At 32.4% G+C, this 15869-nt stretch overlaps 1 protein-coding gene across 1 annotated transcript in view; it reads left to right on the plus strand.

Annotated features, from left to right (window-relative positions):
* The window catches only part of LOC142333875 (diuretic hormone receptor-like), a 635861-nt gene that overhangs the window by 368864 nt on the left and 251128 nt on the right, over positions 1-15869 (plus strand). The window contains exon 6 of the mRNA XM_075381453.1: positions 6400-6493. Coding sequence (XP_075237568.1) covers positions 6400-6493 — 94 coding nt within the window. The remainder of the gene's footprint in view (positions 1-6399; positions 6494-15869) is intronic.

A 15869-nucleotide genomic window follows, 5' to 3' on the forward strand; every position in this document is an offset into this window, starting at 1 on the left:
CTCCGGAACCACAGTAAGATGATATTGATGAATGTAAATGAAGTGTAGTCTTGTATAGTCTCAGGTCGACCATTCCTGAGAAGTGTAGTTAAGGGAGTAGAGTACAACAAAGTTTTTTTTTTACTTTCTTTATATTTTCAGAGTTATTCCTTTAATTTGGTATATAAAATGTTCCGATATGTTAATTAGAAATATTTTGTTTAGAATTTTCAATATATCATTGCAAGAATTTTGGGAATTTTTTTTTTTTGCTTTTGACGGTTTTGATTATAGCTACCGTGCTTTTTCTCCTCTTAAATTATCACGCTATCTTACAGCATTATTATACATCGATATATCGATAAGAATCAATATATTGCTAAACGATACTATTGTGTGTGTGATACTACTATGTGTGTGTGTGTGTGTGTGTGTGTGTGTGTGTGTGCGGGGGAGTATGTGAGTGTATCACGTTTGAATTTTTCTTGTTAATTTTTGTAAACAAATTTAACTAGTTGTGTTTTTTTACCACAGACGTTCATTTAATATTTCTTATTAGAAAATCTATTAAAAAAGCTTTTACTTCTTTTTCCATAATCATAAATTTTTTAGATAATTTTTTTTAATACTAAGATGAATAAAAAGAAATGGTTATGTATTTCTGTAAACTTACTATATTTTCTTTATTACTTTTGTATTTTTAAACTTTAATAAGTTTATTTATTAATAATTTCTTTAACTCTCCATCAACAAAAAAAAATCGATATGATTACATTTTGTTTCTTCTTTACTAATCTCAAATTTATTATACCTTATGTACCATTGTTAATTTTAATTTCGATCAATAATAGATATAAAATGTTTCCATATTCTATTAATAATATGTATGTAGTTTATTGTAAATACGAGTGATATCTCTAAAGTTAAGACCGCTGAGAAATTTCTTTCCTTAAGTTTGGCAAACCTGTGTTGTTCATGGCCACGTTAATAATGTACACATTACGTTGTTGTCTGAAAGTTATCGCGCTGCAGTATCTTTAATTACGTGCAAGTTATTACGTTGTAAAATGAATAAGAAAATCGATGTTGCCGCAGAATGTGAAATACGTGGAGTCATACGTTTTTTAAACCATCAAAACCTTAAGCCGGCTGAAATTCATACGCAGTTGGTTCCTGTGTACAGTGAAAATGTAATGAATGAAAGAAAAGTCTGAAAATGGTGTGAAATATTTATAAATAACAGGATTAATGTGCGCAATGAAGAACGTTCGGGAAGACCCTCGATAATCACCGAGGACTTGTTGAAACATGTCGATGATGAAATCAGAAAAGATCGTCGCACCACGATTTCCGACTTGGCCCTTCTTTTTCCTCATTTTTCAAGAGCTATTATAGATCGCATTTTTCATAACCGTTTAGGTTTCAGAAAGGTTTGTGCACTTTGGGTGCCCCAGGTCTTAACGGAACATCATAAAAAAATCCGAATGGGATCTCCTTTGGAATTTTTAATGAGCTACACAGAAAAAGGCGATGAGTTCCTTAATTTAATCGTTAACGGCGATGAAACATGGATTTCGTATTACATCCCACAGAGAAAACGGCAGTCAAGTGAATGGTGTCGTCTTCAATCACCAACTAGACCAACAAAGGTCAAGGCACAGCCATTTGGATGCAAACTGATGGCCGCATTCTTTTAGGATCGGTTTGGCATGCTACTGATTGATACCTCGTGGAACGACTATAAATGCAGAAGGCTACTGCAAAACTCTACGTAAGTTACGACGCGCCATTCAAAATCGGTGACGTCAGCGGCTGACCGACGGCGTCATCCTGCTGTACGATAATGCACGTCCACATTTTGCGGGTCCGACACTTGATTTACTGAGAACATTTAGACGGGAAATTTTTGATCCCCCACCGTATAGTCTGGCCTTAGCTTCTTCTGATTATCATTTGTTTGGGAAATTGAAAGAATTTTTGAGCGGTATGCAATTCGCGGGTGACGATGAATTAAAATTGCTGTTAATCAGTAGCTAAATGGATTGGCGGCAGAAGAATACTACGAGGGTATACTGAAGCTGGTATACCGCTACAATGTCTTAAATGACGGGGCAATTTTATAGAGAAGTAGTTTAAGAGGAATAAAAGATATTTATAAAGTTTTCAGAATAATTTCTTTTACAATGAATCGGTCTTTACTTTAGAGACAACCCTTGCTTGTAGGACTTGGTCCTGCTTTATAAAACATTTAGTATGACAAAACTATTTACTATGATAAAATTTTTTTTTTTTTTTTTGTCTTCAGTCATTTGACTGGTTTGATGCAGCTCTCCAAGATTCCCTATCTAGTGCTAGTCGTTTCATTTCAGTATACCCTCTACATCCTACATCCCCAACAATTTGTTTTACATACTCCAAACGTGGCCTGCCTACACAATTTTTCCCTTTTACCTGTCCTTCCAATATTAAAGCGACTATTCCAGGATGCCTTAGTATGTGACCTATAAGTCTGTCTCTTCTTTTAACTATATTTTTCCAAATGCTTCTTTCTTCATCTATTTGCCGCAATACCTCTTCATTTGTCACTTTATCCACCCATCTGATTTTTAACATTCTCCTATAGCACCGCATTTCAAAAGCTTCTAATCTTTTCTTCTCAGATACTCCGATTGTCCAAGTTTCACTTCCATATAAAGCGACACTCCAAACATACACTTTCAAAAATCTTTTCCTGACATTTAAATTAATTTTTGATGTAAACAAATTATATTTCTTACTGAAGGCTCGTTTAGCTTGTGCTATTCGGCATTTTATATCGCTCCTGCTTCGTCCATCTTTAGTAATTTTATTTCCCAAATAACAAAATTCTTCTACCTCCATAATCTTTTCTCCTCCTATTTTCAAATTCAGTGGTCCATCTTTGTTATTTCTACTACATTTCATTACTTTTGTTTTGTTCTTGTTTATTTTCATGCGATAGTTCTTGCGTAGGACTTCATCTATGCCGTTCATTGTTTCTTCTAAATCCTTTTTACTCTCGGCTAGAATTACTATATCATCAGCAAATCGTAGCATCTTTATCTTTTCACCTTGTACTGTTACTCCGAATCTAAATTGTTCTTTAACATCATTAACTGCTAGTTCCATGTAAAGATTAAAAAGTAACGGAGACAGGGAACATCCTTGTCGGACTCCCTTTCTTATTACGGCTTCTTTCTTATGTTCTTCAATTGTTACTGTTGCTGTTTGGTTCCTGTACATGCTAGCAATTGTTCTTCTATCTCTGTATTTGAACCCTAATTTTTTTTAAATGCTGAACATTTTATTCCAGTCTACGTTATCGAACGCCTTTTCTAGGTCTATAAACGCCAAGTATGTTGGTTTGTTTTTCTTTAATCTTCCTTCTACTATTAATCTGAGGCCTAAAATTGCTTCCCTTGTCCCTATACTTTTCCTGAAACCAAATTGGTCTTCTCCTAACACTTCTTCCACTCTCCTCTCAATTCTTCTGTATAAAATTCTAGTTAAGATTTTTGATGCATGACTAGTTAAACTAATTGTTCTGTATTCTTCACATTTATCTGCCCCTGCTTTCTTTGGTATCATAACTATAACACTTTTTTTGAAATCTGATGGAAATTCCCCATTTTCATAAATATTACACACCAGTTTGTATAATCTATCAATCGCTTCCTCACCTGCACTGCGCAGTAATTCTACAGGTATTCCGTCTATTCCAGGAGCCTTTCTGCCATTTAAATCTTTTAATGCTCTCTTAAATTCAGATCTCAGTATTGTTTCTCCCATTTCATCCTCCTCAACTTCCTCTTCTTCCTCTATAACACCATTTTCTAATTCATTTCCTCCGTATAACTCTTCAATATATTCCACCCATCTATCGACTTTACCTTTCGTATTATATAGTGGTGTACCATCTTTGTTTAACACATTATTAGATTTTAATTTATGTACCCCAAAATTTTCCTTAACTTTCCTGTATGCTCCGTCTATTTTACCAATGTTCATTTCTCTTTCCACTTCTGAACACTTTTCTTTAATCCACTCTTCTTTCACCAGTTTGCACTTCCTGTTTATAGCATTTCTTAATTTCCGATAGTTCCTTTTACTTTTACTGTATGATAAAAATCTACTCATAAAAATTTAAAGGCTAGTTATGAACATGTGCAAAGGACCTATCTATGGGTATATAATCCTATGATTATGATTTTTATAACTTACCTAACAAACAGTTTAAGTTATATTTAAGCTATTTTAATACTTTTACTCAATGCCATATGGGATTTATGTACAATGATTTAAAGTATTTACTAACTTTTTCTTGTTTTAATTTTTTAGTCAAGTCGTATTTTTGTAATATTAGCTTCTAATTTAATTCGTTTTAATTTAAGTTTTAATCATTAAAGATTATGGGAACGCGCTGAAATTTAGTAATTTTTGAAATTAAATTTTGTGATTAAATGACAACGTGTTGTTACACGCTTGGTGGTCTCTCTTTCATTCATTTCTCTTTATTTATCTCTCTTTATCTTAGACTGTATTCATTAAGTTTCTTAGTTATCTCATTTTCGCTTAATGAACAAAATTTTCTATTACAGTAAATTTTACTTTTTATAGCTCGTTAAACTTCTATGTTTTTTTAATTTTTGTAACAAAATTTATATTTTTACTGCACAGGACATAACAGTAAAAATGGGTTTTTTATTACAAAATAAACACGTTTTTATATAGAATTTCGAATTGCTCCCTCCATGAAATCCTGGGGTGCACTGTTCCCGTACAAAGAAATAGATACTTTTTAGATAATAACTTACTATAAATTGTATTTTATTATATTTAACAGTTGAAAAGTTAATTAATGATTTTCAAACTTTATTAGCACACTGTATATTTTATTATTTAATTCATAGCCTACTTATTTACTAATTTATGCCACTTATTAATTAATCATTACTTTATAGTGGTACCATTTCCATCATGATTTCAAAGATTTTCAGTTTTAATATCTTTTTCACACATTAATAATTTTTATAGCTCATTTACTTTAATTATATACCTGAAAAAGTTGTAGAACTTTCCCGTCATGCGACTAAAACCGTGTTCCGGGTACAACTGTGAGTTGTTTCCGATGCACGGCTTACTCACACACACACACACACACACACACACACACACACACACACACACACACACACACACACACACACACACACACACACACACACACACACACACACACACACACACACACACACACACACACACACACACACACACACACACACACACATACACACACACACACACACAGACACACACACACACACACACACACACACAAAACTTAATTTATAATATTTATCATTTTATTTAAATATAATATTTTTCTTTTATTTAATTCAGTAATTCTATCAAATGTGCGAGCGAATACCCTATTTAATTCGCACGGGCGTGGTGGTACTAGCGGTAGCAATCAGCACTAACTAAACCAATGTAATTTCACAACGTACAGAGAACAAATCTTGCTTGTACCAAATACAAATGGCTTAACGTACCAAATATCAAATCAACCGGGATAATCGAATTCGAGACTCAACCAGATCGCGTTGCTTTTTTACTTTTTAAATATTATTTAATTCTACCATCCACCTAGACGTCATAACATAGCAGTAGTTTACAGCATTTTTTTTTTTTTTTTTTTTTTTTTGGTGGGATGTAAATGCAATTTTATAAAACAAAAACCTTTTTGCAAATATTGTTATTTTTTAATTGTTAACAAATGTGCATGAGAAAAATATGATCTTTTTTTCTGGTTGATTGAGACCAAGCCACCAAAGAACACCCGTATCCACGATTTAATTTTTAAATCCTTAAAAAATAATTGCCTTTACTAGGATTTGAACCTTAGAACTGTCGACTTTGAAATCGGCTGATTTGTGATGGGTGATGATAAGTTTACCGCTAGACTAACCCGGTGGATTCTATAGGTTCATCTGCCTTTCATCAACTGATCCCATCTCTCCTGCCACACCTACTGAAAAGCAATTCCTCCTTATCTGCCTTGCTCAGTTTTATTCACATCTCTTCCCTTTTCCGAACAAGGAGATTCCGGAGCACAAGTCTGTCTATTATGCTGCAGCATTCCCGGAGATGATTCTGTACCCATAGGGTATCCGAAGGGAGACTATTGTTCCCTAAAAAGAGGGACAGGAAGAAAATTTAACGAAGCCATACCGTAAAAATGAGAAAGGTATAAAAAAAGAGAAAAGAAACTAGAAAGAAATGATATTTTATGGTCATGTTGACCTTTTGGCATAAAATTAAAATAAAATAGTATAATATTTTTTTTATATAACTAGATTGTTTTTTTAAATATTAAATATTTTTTTAAATTTATTTCAGATGTCGATGCCAACTAATATGGTTGCTTGCGTTGTATTAGTCGTGCTGCTTCATTATTTTCATCTCACAAATTTTTTCTGGATGTTTGTGGAAGGTAAGATATTTTTCCAAACTGTTTATTATTAGTACATTAGTTACATTACCGCGAATATAGCTTTCTCTCTCACTCTCTCTCTCTCTCTTCTGTTTTTAGGCTCCGGAACCACAGTAAGATGATATGTGTGAATGTAAATGAAGTGCTCTCTGTCTCTCTCTCTCTCTCTCTCTCTCTCTCTCTCTCTCTCTCTCTCTTTCTCTCTGTCTCTCTCTTCTGTTTTTAGGCTCCCGAACCACAGTAAGATGATATGTGTGAATGTAAATGAAGTGCTCTCTCTCTCTCTCTCTCACTGTCTCTCTCTCTCTTTCTCTGTCTCTCGCTCTCTCTCTCTCTCTCTGTCTCTCTCTCTCTCTCTCTCTCTCTCTCTCTCTGTCTCTCTCTTCTGTTTTTAGGCTCCGGAACCACAGTAAGATGATATGTGTGAATGTAAATGAAGTGCTCTCTCTCTCACTCTCTCTCTCACTGTCTCTCTCTCTCTCTCTGTCTCTCTCTCTCTCTCTCTCTCTCTCTCTCTCTCTCTCTCTCTCTCTCTCTCTCTCTCTCTCTCTCTCTCTCTCTCTCTCTCTGTCTCTCTCTACTGTTTTTAGGCTCCGGAACCACAGTAAGATGATATTGATGAATGTAAATGAAGTGTAGTCTTGTATAGTCTCAGGTCGACCATTCCTGAGAAGTGTAGTTAAGGGAGTAGAGTACAACAAAGTTTTTTTTTTACTTTCTTTATATTTTCAGAGTTATTCCTTTAATTTGGTATATAAAATGTTCCGATATGTTAATTAGAAATATTTTGTTTAGAATTTTCAATATATCATTGCAAGAATTTTGGGAATTTTTTTTTTTTTTGCTTTTAACGTTTTTGATTATAGCTACCGTGCTTTTTCTCCTCTTAAATTATCACGCTATCTTTCAGCATTATTATACATCGATATATCGATAAGAATCAATATATTGCTAAACGATACTATTATTATCGACATTTTATACAATAACAATGTCAATGTATAATTATATACTAATGTATTATGATTTGATAATTGTGTTTTTGTGTTAGTAAACAGTGTTTACAGTTTTTATTTTTAACTATTAATAATGCGTAGGTTGCAGAAAATATTTAAGAAACATGATAATGTAGGTAACAATAGAATTATGTACCAAATCCGTGATATAGGTAATGAAATATTATCTAAACGTTCGTAATAGTAGTGTTTCTAGTAGTAAAATAAAAAACCAACCGGTTTGTTTTTAGTGATGAACGCGTCCTCCCAAATCAGCTGATTTGGAAGTCGAGGGTTCGATTCCTGGTAAAGGCAGACTTTTTATACGGATTTAAATACTAGATCGTGGATACTGATGTTTCAATTAATCACACATCTCAGAAATGGTCGCGAACTGAGACTGTACAAGACTACACTTCTTTTACACTCATACATATCATCCTCTGAAGTAATATCTGAACGGTAATTCCCGGAGGTTAAACAGAAGAAAGAAAAAAAGTAGTAAAATAATAAGTAACACAAATATATATACCGGGAATTTCATTCATATTCTAAGTATTTAATTGTAAGTATAGAATTCTCCCGTTAAGCCCAAGAGTGGTAGAAACTGCGGGGGGGGAGGTGTGGCGACCAGTACTTAACTAGGCGGGTGTCTTCTATTACGGGATTGGGATGTAGGTGTAGAATTACTAAATAAGTATATGCTTCTAAAATGAGCCGTATGTCGAAGTTGTGGAAAACATTTCGGTTTCCTTGACAAAAAACATCGGATTGGCTTCTAAACTTTCTTTTTTTTTGTGGTAATTGTACAGAAAAAAAAATCTCTATTATTCTTCTCCACTATTTCGATTAAAACTAATAAAAATAAAACATAGAATTTCTTCGATGTAAATATTAGGCTTCGTGCTTTCGCTAAAGGAAACCGTTCCGGTGAATTACTTTGTAGCATACTAAGTGTTATAAAACCACCTGTTAGATTTTCAACATATATTGTAGCTTGTTAATGTGATCGCTAATGCTAGAAAAAAGGTTTCTTTGAATACGATGAAATCAACAGTTGAAAAAGTAATTATTGATAATGATTGTAGTCATGATATATGTTTGACAATAAAAGGCTCGTGACTTTTATTCTATTACGGGATTGGGATGTAGGTGTAGAATTACTAAATACGTATATGCTTCTAAAATGAGTCGTATGTCGAAGTTGTGGAAAACATTTCGGTTTCCTTGACAAAAAACATCGGATTGGCTTCGAGAGGCCACGCTTCTTTAAGAATAAGAAGAAGAGAGGCGACGCTTCTTTAAACGGTGTCATTACTGTCCCTAACAAGACAGGGTAAGGTAATCGATTATGTATTAATTTTTGTCGATACTTGTGAAGCACTTTAGGTGATACTGCAGTTTGAAAAAATAGTGTTCTCTAAAAATGATAGATTCCTGACTTATTTTATATGCTGATAACGAATATGTTATAATATTTATGATTTTATTGATTTTGATGAAAAGGTTTTTTATGTTAAAAATTTTTTTATGTATTTTTATTTTACTATGCTAAATTTTAGGCTTATTCTAGTTGAAAAAAAAATTTGAGAAGAAAGATATTTGTGATTTTACTGATTTTAAATTAATCAGACTTAACCTAGGCTCGCTTCGCTTGCTAACTTCGACTAATTAACAGTAATGTTTTGATTATTTAAATAATTCCAATAAACCCATCGGGTCGGTCTAGTGGTGAACGCGTCTTCCCAAATCAGCTTATTTGGACGTAAAATGTTCCAGCGTTCAAGTCCTAGTTATTTTTAAACGGATTTGAATACTAGATCGTGGATACCGGTGTTCTTTGGTGGTTGGGTTTCAATTAATCACACATCTCAGGAATGGTCGAACTGAGATTGTACAAGAAAGACACTTCATTCACACTCATACATATCATCCTCATTCATCCTCTGAAGTATTATCTAAACGGTAGTTACCGGAGGCTAAACAGGAAAAAAAAGAAATAATTGTAATAATTACTGAATTTATTTTCTTTTATTTTTGGTTTCGGAGTGTCGGACGAAATACATTTTCGGGCGAAATGTCGGACCCGTTAAAAGGTTCCGCAAGATATTATTAAATTGTGAGTGTGTATACGCCCTGATATTTTTTTTTTAATATATATATATATATTTACCTCTGGATCCTCCGTTAGGCAATCTTCAGAGGATGAGATGAATGATTTGTAGCGTGTGTGAAAATGCCATGGCTGACCGGGATTCGAACCTGGGATCTCTGGATGAAAGGCCGAGACGCTACCATTCATGCCACGGAGGCCGGCTAGAATTTATTATTTAAATATTCGATACATTGCTGTGTTAATTAGTCAAGGTTAGCGTAAGTTAAGTTTGATTAAATTATATCTATATATTTTTTTTTTTTTTTTTTTGAGGACACATTGGACCACTTTAGTCATCCACATTTCAGTTCCTCTTGAATTTTTGTAATCGTCTGGCCTTTCGACTTTTCCAGTATTTCTTCATTCTATTGGATCATAGCTTTCTGATCTCGTCTGTGACCTTCACTTTGTTATGCCTTTCTAATATTTTAACGTTGAATCTATTGTTTTGAAGTGCGTAGTTAATTTTCATTTTATCACAGGCGGCCTCAACCCTCAAGACAATTTCTGGAAGATCTCTTTGGAATTCTCCACAGGTTTTTTTTTGTTAATATTCCTTGTGACCAGTCGTTTTAGAATTCGGTTGTCAGGCATTCTTAAAACGTAAAGATTGGTTTGTCTGGCATTTCTCCCGCCACCACTCCATTTGGATGCCCTAAAACATACGACCAAATTTCTGTACAGACATTTGATTCTTAATACGTAGAAAAAGTTTGAAATCCTTCGTTTTTTCATTGTACTGAGAATCGGGTCGACTTCTTTGTTGACTGTTTCAATTGTGACAATTTCCCAAATTCCATCCTTTTGAAAATTTTTATTTAAACAAGTTCTGGTAATTCGCCTTTCTGTTTTAAGTATCTGTTCTGTTTTACTTTCATTCTTAATCTGAAAGATAGTCTCACAAGCATGAAGCGCCAAATTATATTTATAAAATAAAGAAATATAAATGGTTATAAAAATGATAATGTAATCATTATATCAGTTGATATTAATAGCCCAAACATTTGCAATTTATTGGTCGACAGCCAAGCCTGGTGACCAACGGACTTAAGACACTGCGGTACCACCTAAATTATACAAGTGCCCTTTTCTCTAATTACTGTAGATATAAGGAAAAGTATAAAAATATTTACACTTAAAATTGTGTGGCTAATTACTGTGGTACTTATGGAGGTATGGAAGTTCAAGGAATAACATTTTTTTTATCGCTCTGTTAGAAAATCTAACATTTGTTATATTCACTATTTTCGGCATGGAGACGCAAAAGTCTTTAAACACAAAAGTGCTATATCAAATTAAAATTTTTATGGACATAATTGCCCTATTACTAAACTTAAATGTATGGGACACGTTCAAAAAAAGGAAGGAAATAGAAAAGGTGGCAAATAGAAAAAGTATCTCTACTTTAAAATGTGTTTTTAAAAAAATTTGATTTTTTACTATTTATGCCCCTTTTTCTCAATATCTATAAAAGCTATGGATTTGAAATTTTTTGGACAGTTTCATGGATGTATACTTTACAATTATACGTATAATATACGGATTTAAAAATTTTTACGTAAATACAAAAATTAAAAATAATTATACGGCTAAAAATATTCACCCTCAAAAAAAACTTTTACTTTTATGAAAAGGGAAATTTTCAAAAACACCTCCACTTAAATAGAAATTTTTAATTTTCAGATTAAAATCTCCTTAATTTTTAAGAAAAATCTGATGTAGACACCACACGACTTTCTTGTACGCCTATTAAATTACATATACACATTTTTAAAGTACATAAAATTTTATTTCATTAATAACTTCTGATATTTTTTTTATTGTTATTAATGAATTATTATTTGTCGTAAATTTTTTTACAATCAGAAGTTAATAATTATTAATAAATCAATATATTTAAATTTTAAAAAAAATATGAAGTCTGATTTGAACTGATATGCCTTCCCCTTGTAAGAACCAAATATTTTATTAATTAAAGTTTTATTTGGCTATAACTCTAGAACTAATAAAAATAAGTACCACTTGTGTGATAGATTGTTGAAAAGCTGTCAATTAGAGTTTACTACTGAAAAAAGGGGGCTAAATTAGTGTTTACAGTAATGAAAAAATACAAAATGCAATATTTTTTTTTGGATTTTGGGCTTTTTGAACACGTTTGGTCCAATTTTGTGCTAAAATTATTAGATCGATTATTTTCAAAAATGTATTATTTAATTTGATACTAATTTACAATACTAAAATTAACAATTAATTAAAAAAATTATTATTTAATCGAATTGAACCTAAATTTGACATGAAAACAGACTTAAAATTACAACAATTTTCTGTTATCACTAGGCCTTTTTGTTAACCAATTTTAAAAAATAAAATGTCATTTAATTCAAAATAAAAGGCTTAATATTTAAGTAATTGATATAAATTTTGATAAAACTAATATTTATGGAGTTATAACGGATTTAAAAATAAACATGTCCGCCATTTTGCAATTTACCAAGGTATTTAATTCCTGATTTTTTGCTAATTTTAAAACTTTATTACCAAGAAGCTTACAAAATATTAATGTGATTCGTCTATCCAAACTTGAGATATAAATTTTTATATAAAAATAACAAAATGGCGTAGAGTGGGAGAACGAAAAAGAAATTGCCATTTTTCCTAAAGATATTTGTTGTTTAGTATTTATATTTTAATTCTTCGACCTTCATTGTTCTGATTTTTATGTACTGTTTCCATTTACTATTAAAAAAACTCAATAAAAATGTTAAAAAAAGAAATTTTTTATCTGAATAATCTTTTATAAGCAACATTTTTTTATCAAAGAAGTTCTCTCCTGACTTCAGTTTAGTCTTCTTTTTAAGTTATCTCTTTTATTCTCTTTGTAAATTTCTGAATTTATAATTTCATCCCCTGAGTAAGAAAATACTATATCTGTGTTGTTATGTTACGTTCTTTTGTATGAATATATAATACTTAATTTTCTTCCTTTCTTTTTCTTTGTTTTACTATTTTCTACTTTCAAATTTGATCGTTCTCTCTTACTCTCTCTCTCTCTCTCTCTCTTTATAAATCCAAACCATTTACAATCTCTTTTAACTTATTTCTACTTTCCGCTAAATTAATAATATGATCAGAGTATTTTTCATTTTTATATTTTTAAATTTATTAATTATTTCAAATGTGATGAATTGAATAGACTGATTTTATATGATATTGATTTACAGTTAATTAGATTTATTTTGAAAATAATTAAAATTAAATAAATGCCTGAAACCATTCAAATAAGCTCGACAAAAGTCAAATGGTTAAAAGGTTACACAGACCTAGATCTATTTGAATATATAAAAATTATAGGGAAGAATTTATGGAGAGAAAAGGGAACTTATCGTACAGTTATTAAAGTGAGAAACAAAATATATGTTATTAGATTTAAAATTGAAATACCAATTCTAGTATTTTTTTAACCCAACTACAATTTCTTGATAGATTATGTTTGTATGTACGTACGTATATATCTCACGTAACTCAAAAACGATTGGCTGTATGATGTTGAAATTTTGGATTTAAGAGTGTTATAACATGTAGTTGTGCATCTTCCAGTTTGATTGAACTCGACTGTAATAAAAGTGTCCAAAAAAAGCCTAAAATCCCAATAATTTTGATTTTTTTACCTTTTCTTAATTGCAGTAATAAGCCCTCATTGTGAGCATTTAAACGATATAACAAAACTCGTACTTATTTTCATTTGTTCTAGTTGTACCCAAATGAAAATTTAATTAATTAAATATTTGGATCTTACAAGAAGAAAACATATCGGTTCGAACCCGACATAATATATTTTTTTTAACTTTTTTTTTAATTGAAATATATTGATTTATTAATAATTATAAACCTATGATGAAAATGGGGAATTCCCATCAGACTTCAAAAAAAGTGTTATAGTTATGATACCAAAGAAAGCAGGGGCAGATAAATGTGAAGAATACAGAACAATTAGTTTAACTAGTCATGCATCAAAAATCTTAACTAGAATTTTATACAGAAGAATTGAGAGGAGAGTGGAAGAAGTGTTAGGAGAAGACCAATTTAGTTTCAGGAAAAGTATAGGGACAAGGGAAGCAATTTTAGGCCTCAGATTAATAGTAGAAGGAAGATTAAAGAAAAACAAACCAACATACTTGGCGTTTATAGACCTAGAAAAGGCGTTCGATAACGTAGACTGGAATAAAATGTTCAGCATTTTAAAAAAATTAGGGTTCAAATACAGAGATAGAAGAACAATTGCTAGCATGTACAGGAACCAAACAGCAACAGTAATAATCGAAGAACATAAGAAAGAAGCCCTAATAAGAAAGGGAGTCCGACAAGGATGTTCCCTATCGCCGTTACTTTTTAATCTTTACATGGAACTAGCAGTTAATGATGTTAAAGAACAATTTCGATTCGGAGTAACAGTATAAGGTGAAAAGATAAAGATGCTACGATTTGCTGATGATATAGTAATTCTAGCCGAGAGTAAAAAGGATTTAGAAGAAACAATGAACGGCATAGATGAAGTCCTACGCAAGAACTATCGCATGAAAACAAACAAGAACAAAACAAAAGTAATCAAATGTAGTAGAAATAACAAAGATGGACCGCTGAATGTGAAAATAGGAGGAGAAAAGATTATGGAGGTAGAAGAATTTTGTTATTGGGAAGTAAAATTAGTAAAGATGGACGAAGCAGGAGCGACATAAAATGCCGAATAGCACTAGCTAAACGAGCCTTCAGTAAGAAATATAATTTGTTTACATCAAAAATTAATTTAAATCTCAGAAAAAGATTTTTGAAAGTGTATGTTTGGAGTGTCGCTTTATATGGATGTTAAACTTGGACAATCGGAGTATCTGAGAAGAAAAGATTAGAAGCTTTTGAAATGTGGTGCTATAGGAGAATGTTAAAAATCAGATGGGTGGATAAAGTGACAAATGAAGAGGTATTGCGGCAAATAGATGAAGAAAGAAGCATTTGGAAAAATATAGTTAAAAGAAGAGACAGACTTATAGGCCACATACTAAGGCATCCTGGAATAGTCGCTTTAATATTGGAAGGACAGGTAGAAGGGAAAAATTGTGTAGGCAGGCCACGTTTGGAGTATGTAAAACAAATTGTTGGGGATGTAGGATGTAGAGGGTATACTGAAATGAAACGACTAGCACTAGATAGGGAATCTTGGAGAGCTGCATCAAACCAGTCAAATGACTGAAGACAAAAAAAAAAAAAAAAACCTGTGATTGTAAAAAAAAATGTTTACAATAACAAAAAAAAATTTTTTTTTTAGTTATGCAATAAAAAATGTAAATATATAAAAAGTTTATACAGAGTCCGGCAAATAAATCTGACGATTTTATAATAATTGTTATGTTGGCACCACTGTCAATGAGAAGGCGGGAGTGTTGTACATCGACAGGTCTATTCGTGTTATTTCAGTCGCCAGTATGTCGTGGTCGGGTGAACACCGAGCGTTTGTGATCGAAGCCTGTTTTAAAAATAACGACTCGGTTATTGTAACACAGCGCTTATTTCGCAGACATTTCAATTTAAATCGACACGCGCCTGTTCCTAGTAGGAATTCAATATTGTTGCGGGTAAAGGATTTTATGAACACATCGTTTGCTTTAAAAATGAAACTGACAGGACGAAAACGGATTGTGACAACGCCTGAAAACATTAATGCTGTAAGGTTAGCTGTTGCGCCGTCTCCACGACGTTCAGCAGCGAGACATGCTGCTTCGCAAGCCATTTCTGATCTAAGTGTACGACGAATGCCGTACCTGAAATTCCAATCTTATGATTTTAGTGCAGCAACTTAATGCAAACGATTGGGAGTCTCGCAAAGTAACTTGCGAGGTCATCCTCGAAAATGTCCACCAGGATGCCGTTCCGTTATTCTTTTAAGTAACGAGGCGCATTTTCATCTGTCAGGATTAAACAAAATTACCGTTATTGGGCTTCGCATAATCCACGGCAAATCCTTGAAAAACCACTTCACAGTCGATATGTTACAGTGTGGTGTGCGGTTTCAAAGTTCAGCATAATCGGCCCGTATTTTTTTTGAGGAGTTAAATCGCAGAGTAACAGTAACATCTCATCGATACGTAAACATGTTGAATGAACATGAACTTTCAAGGACATGAAATTTGGTTTCAACAGGATGATGCCACCGCCCATACGGCGAGAATCGCAA

Source organism: Lycorma delicatula, chromosome 13 (genome assembly GCF_047948215.1).
Source record: "Lycorma delicatula isolate Av1 chromosome 13, ASM4794821v1, whole genome shotgun sequence".
In the NCBI taxonomy this organism is placed as follows: Eukaryota; Metazoa; Arthropoda; class Insecta; order Hemiptera; family Fulgoridae; genus Lycorma; species Lycorma delicatula.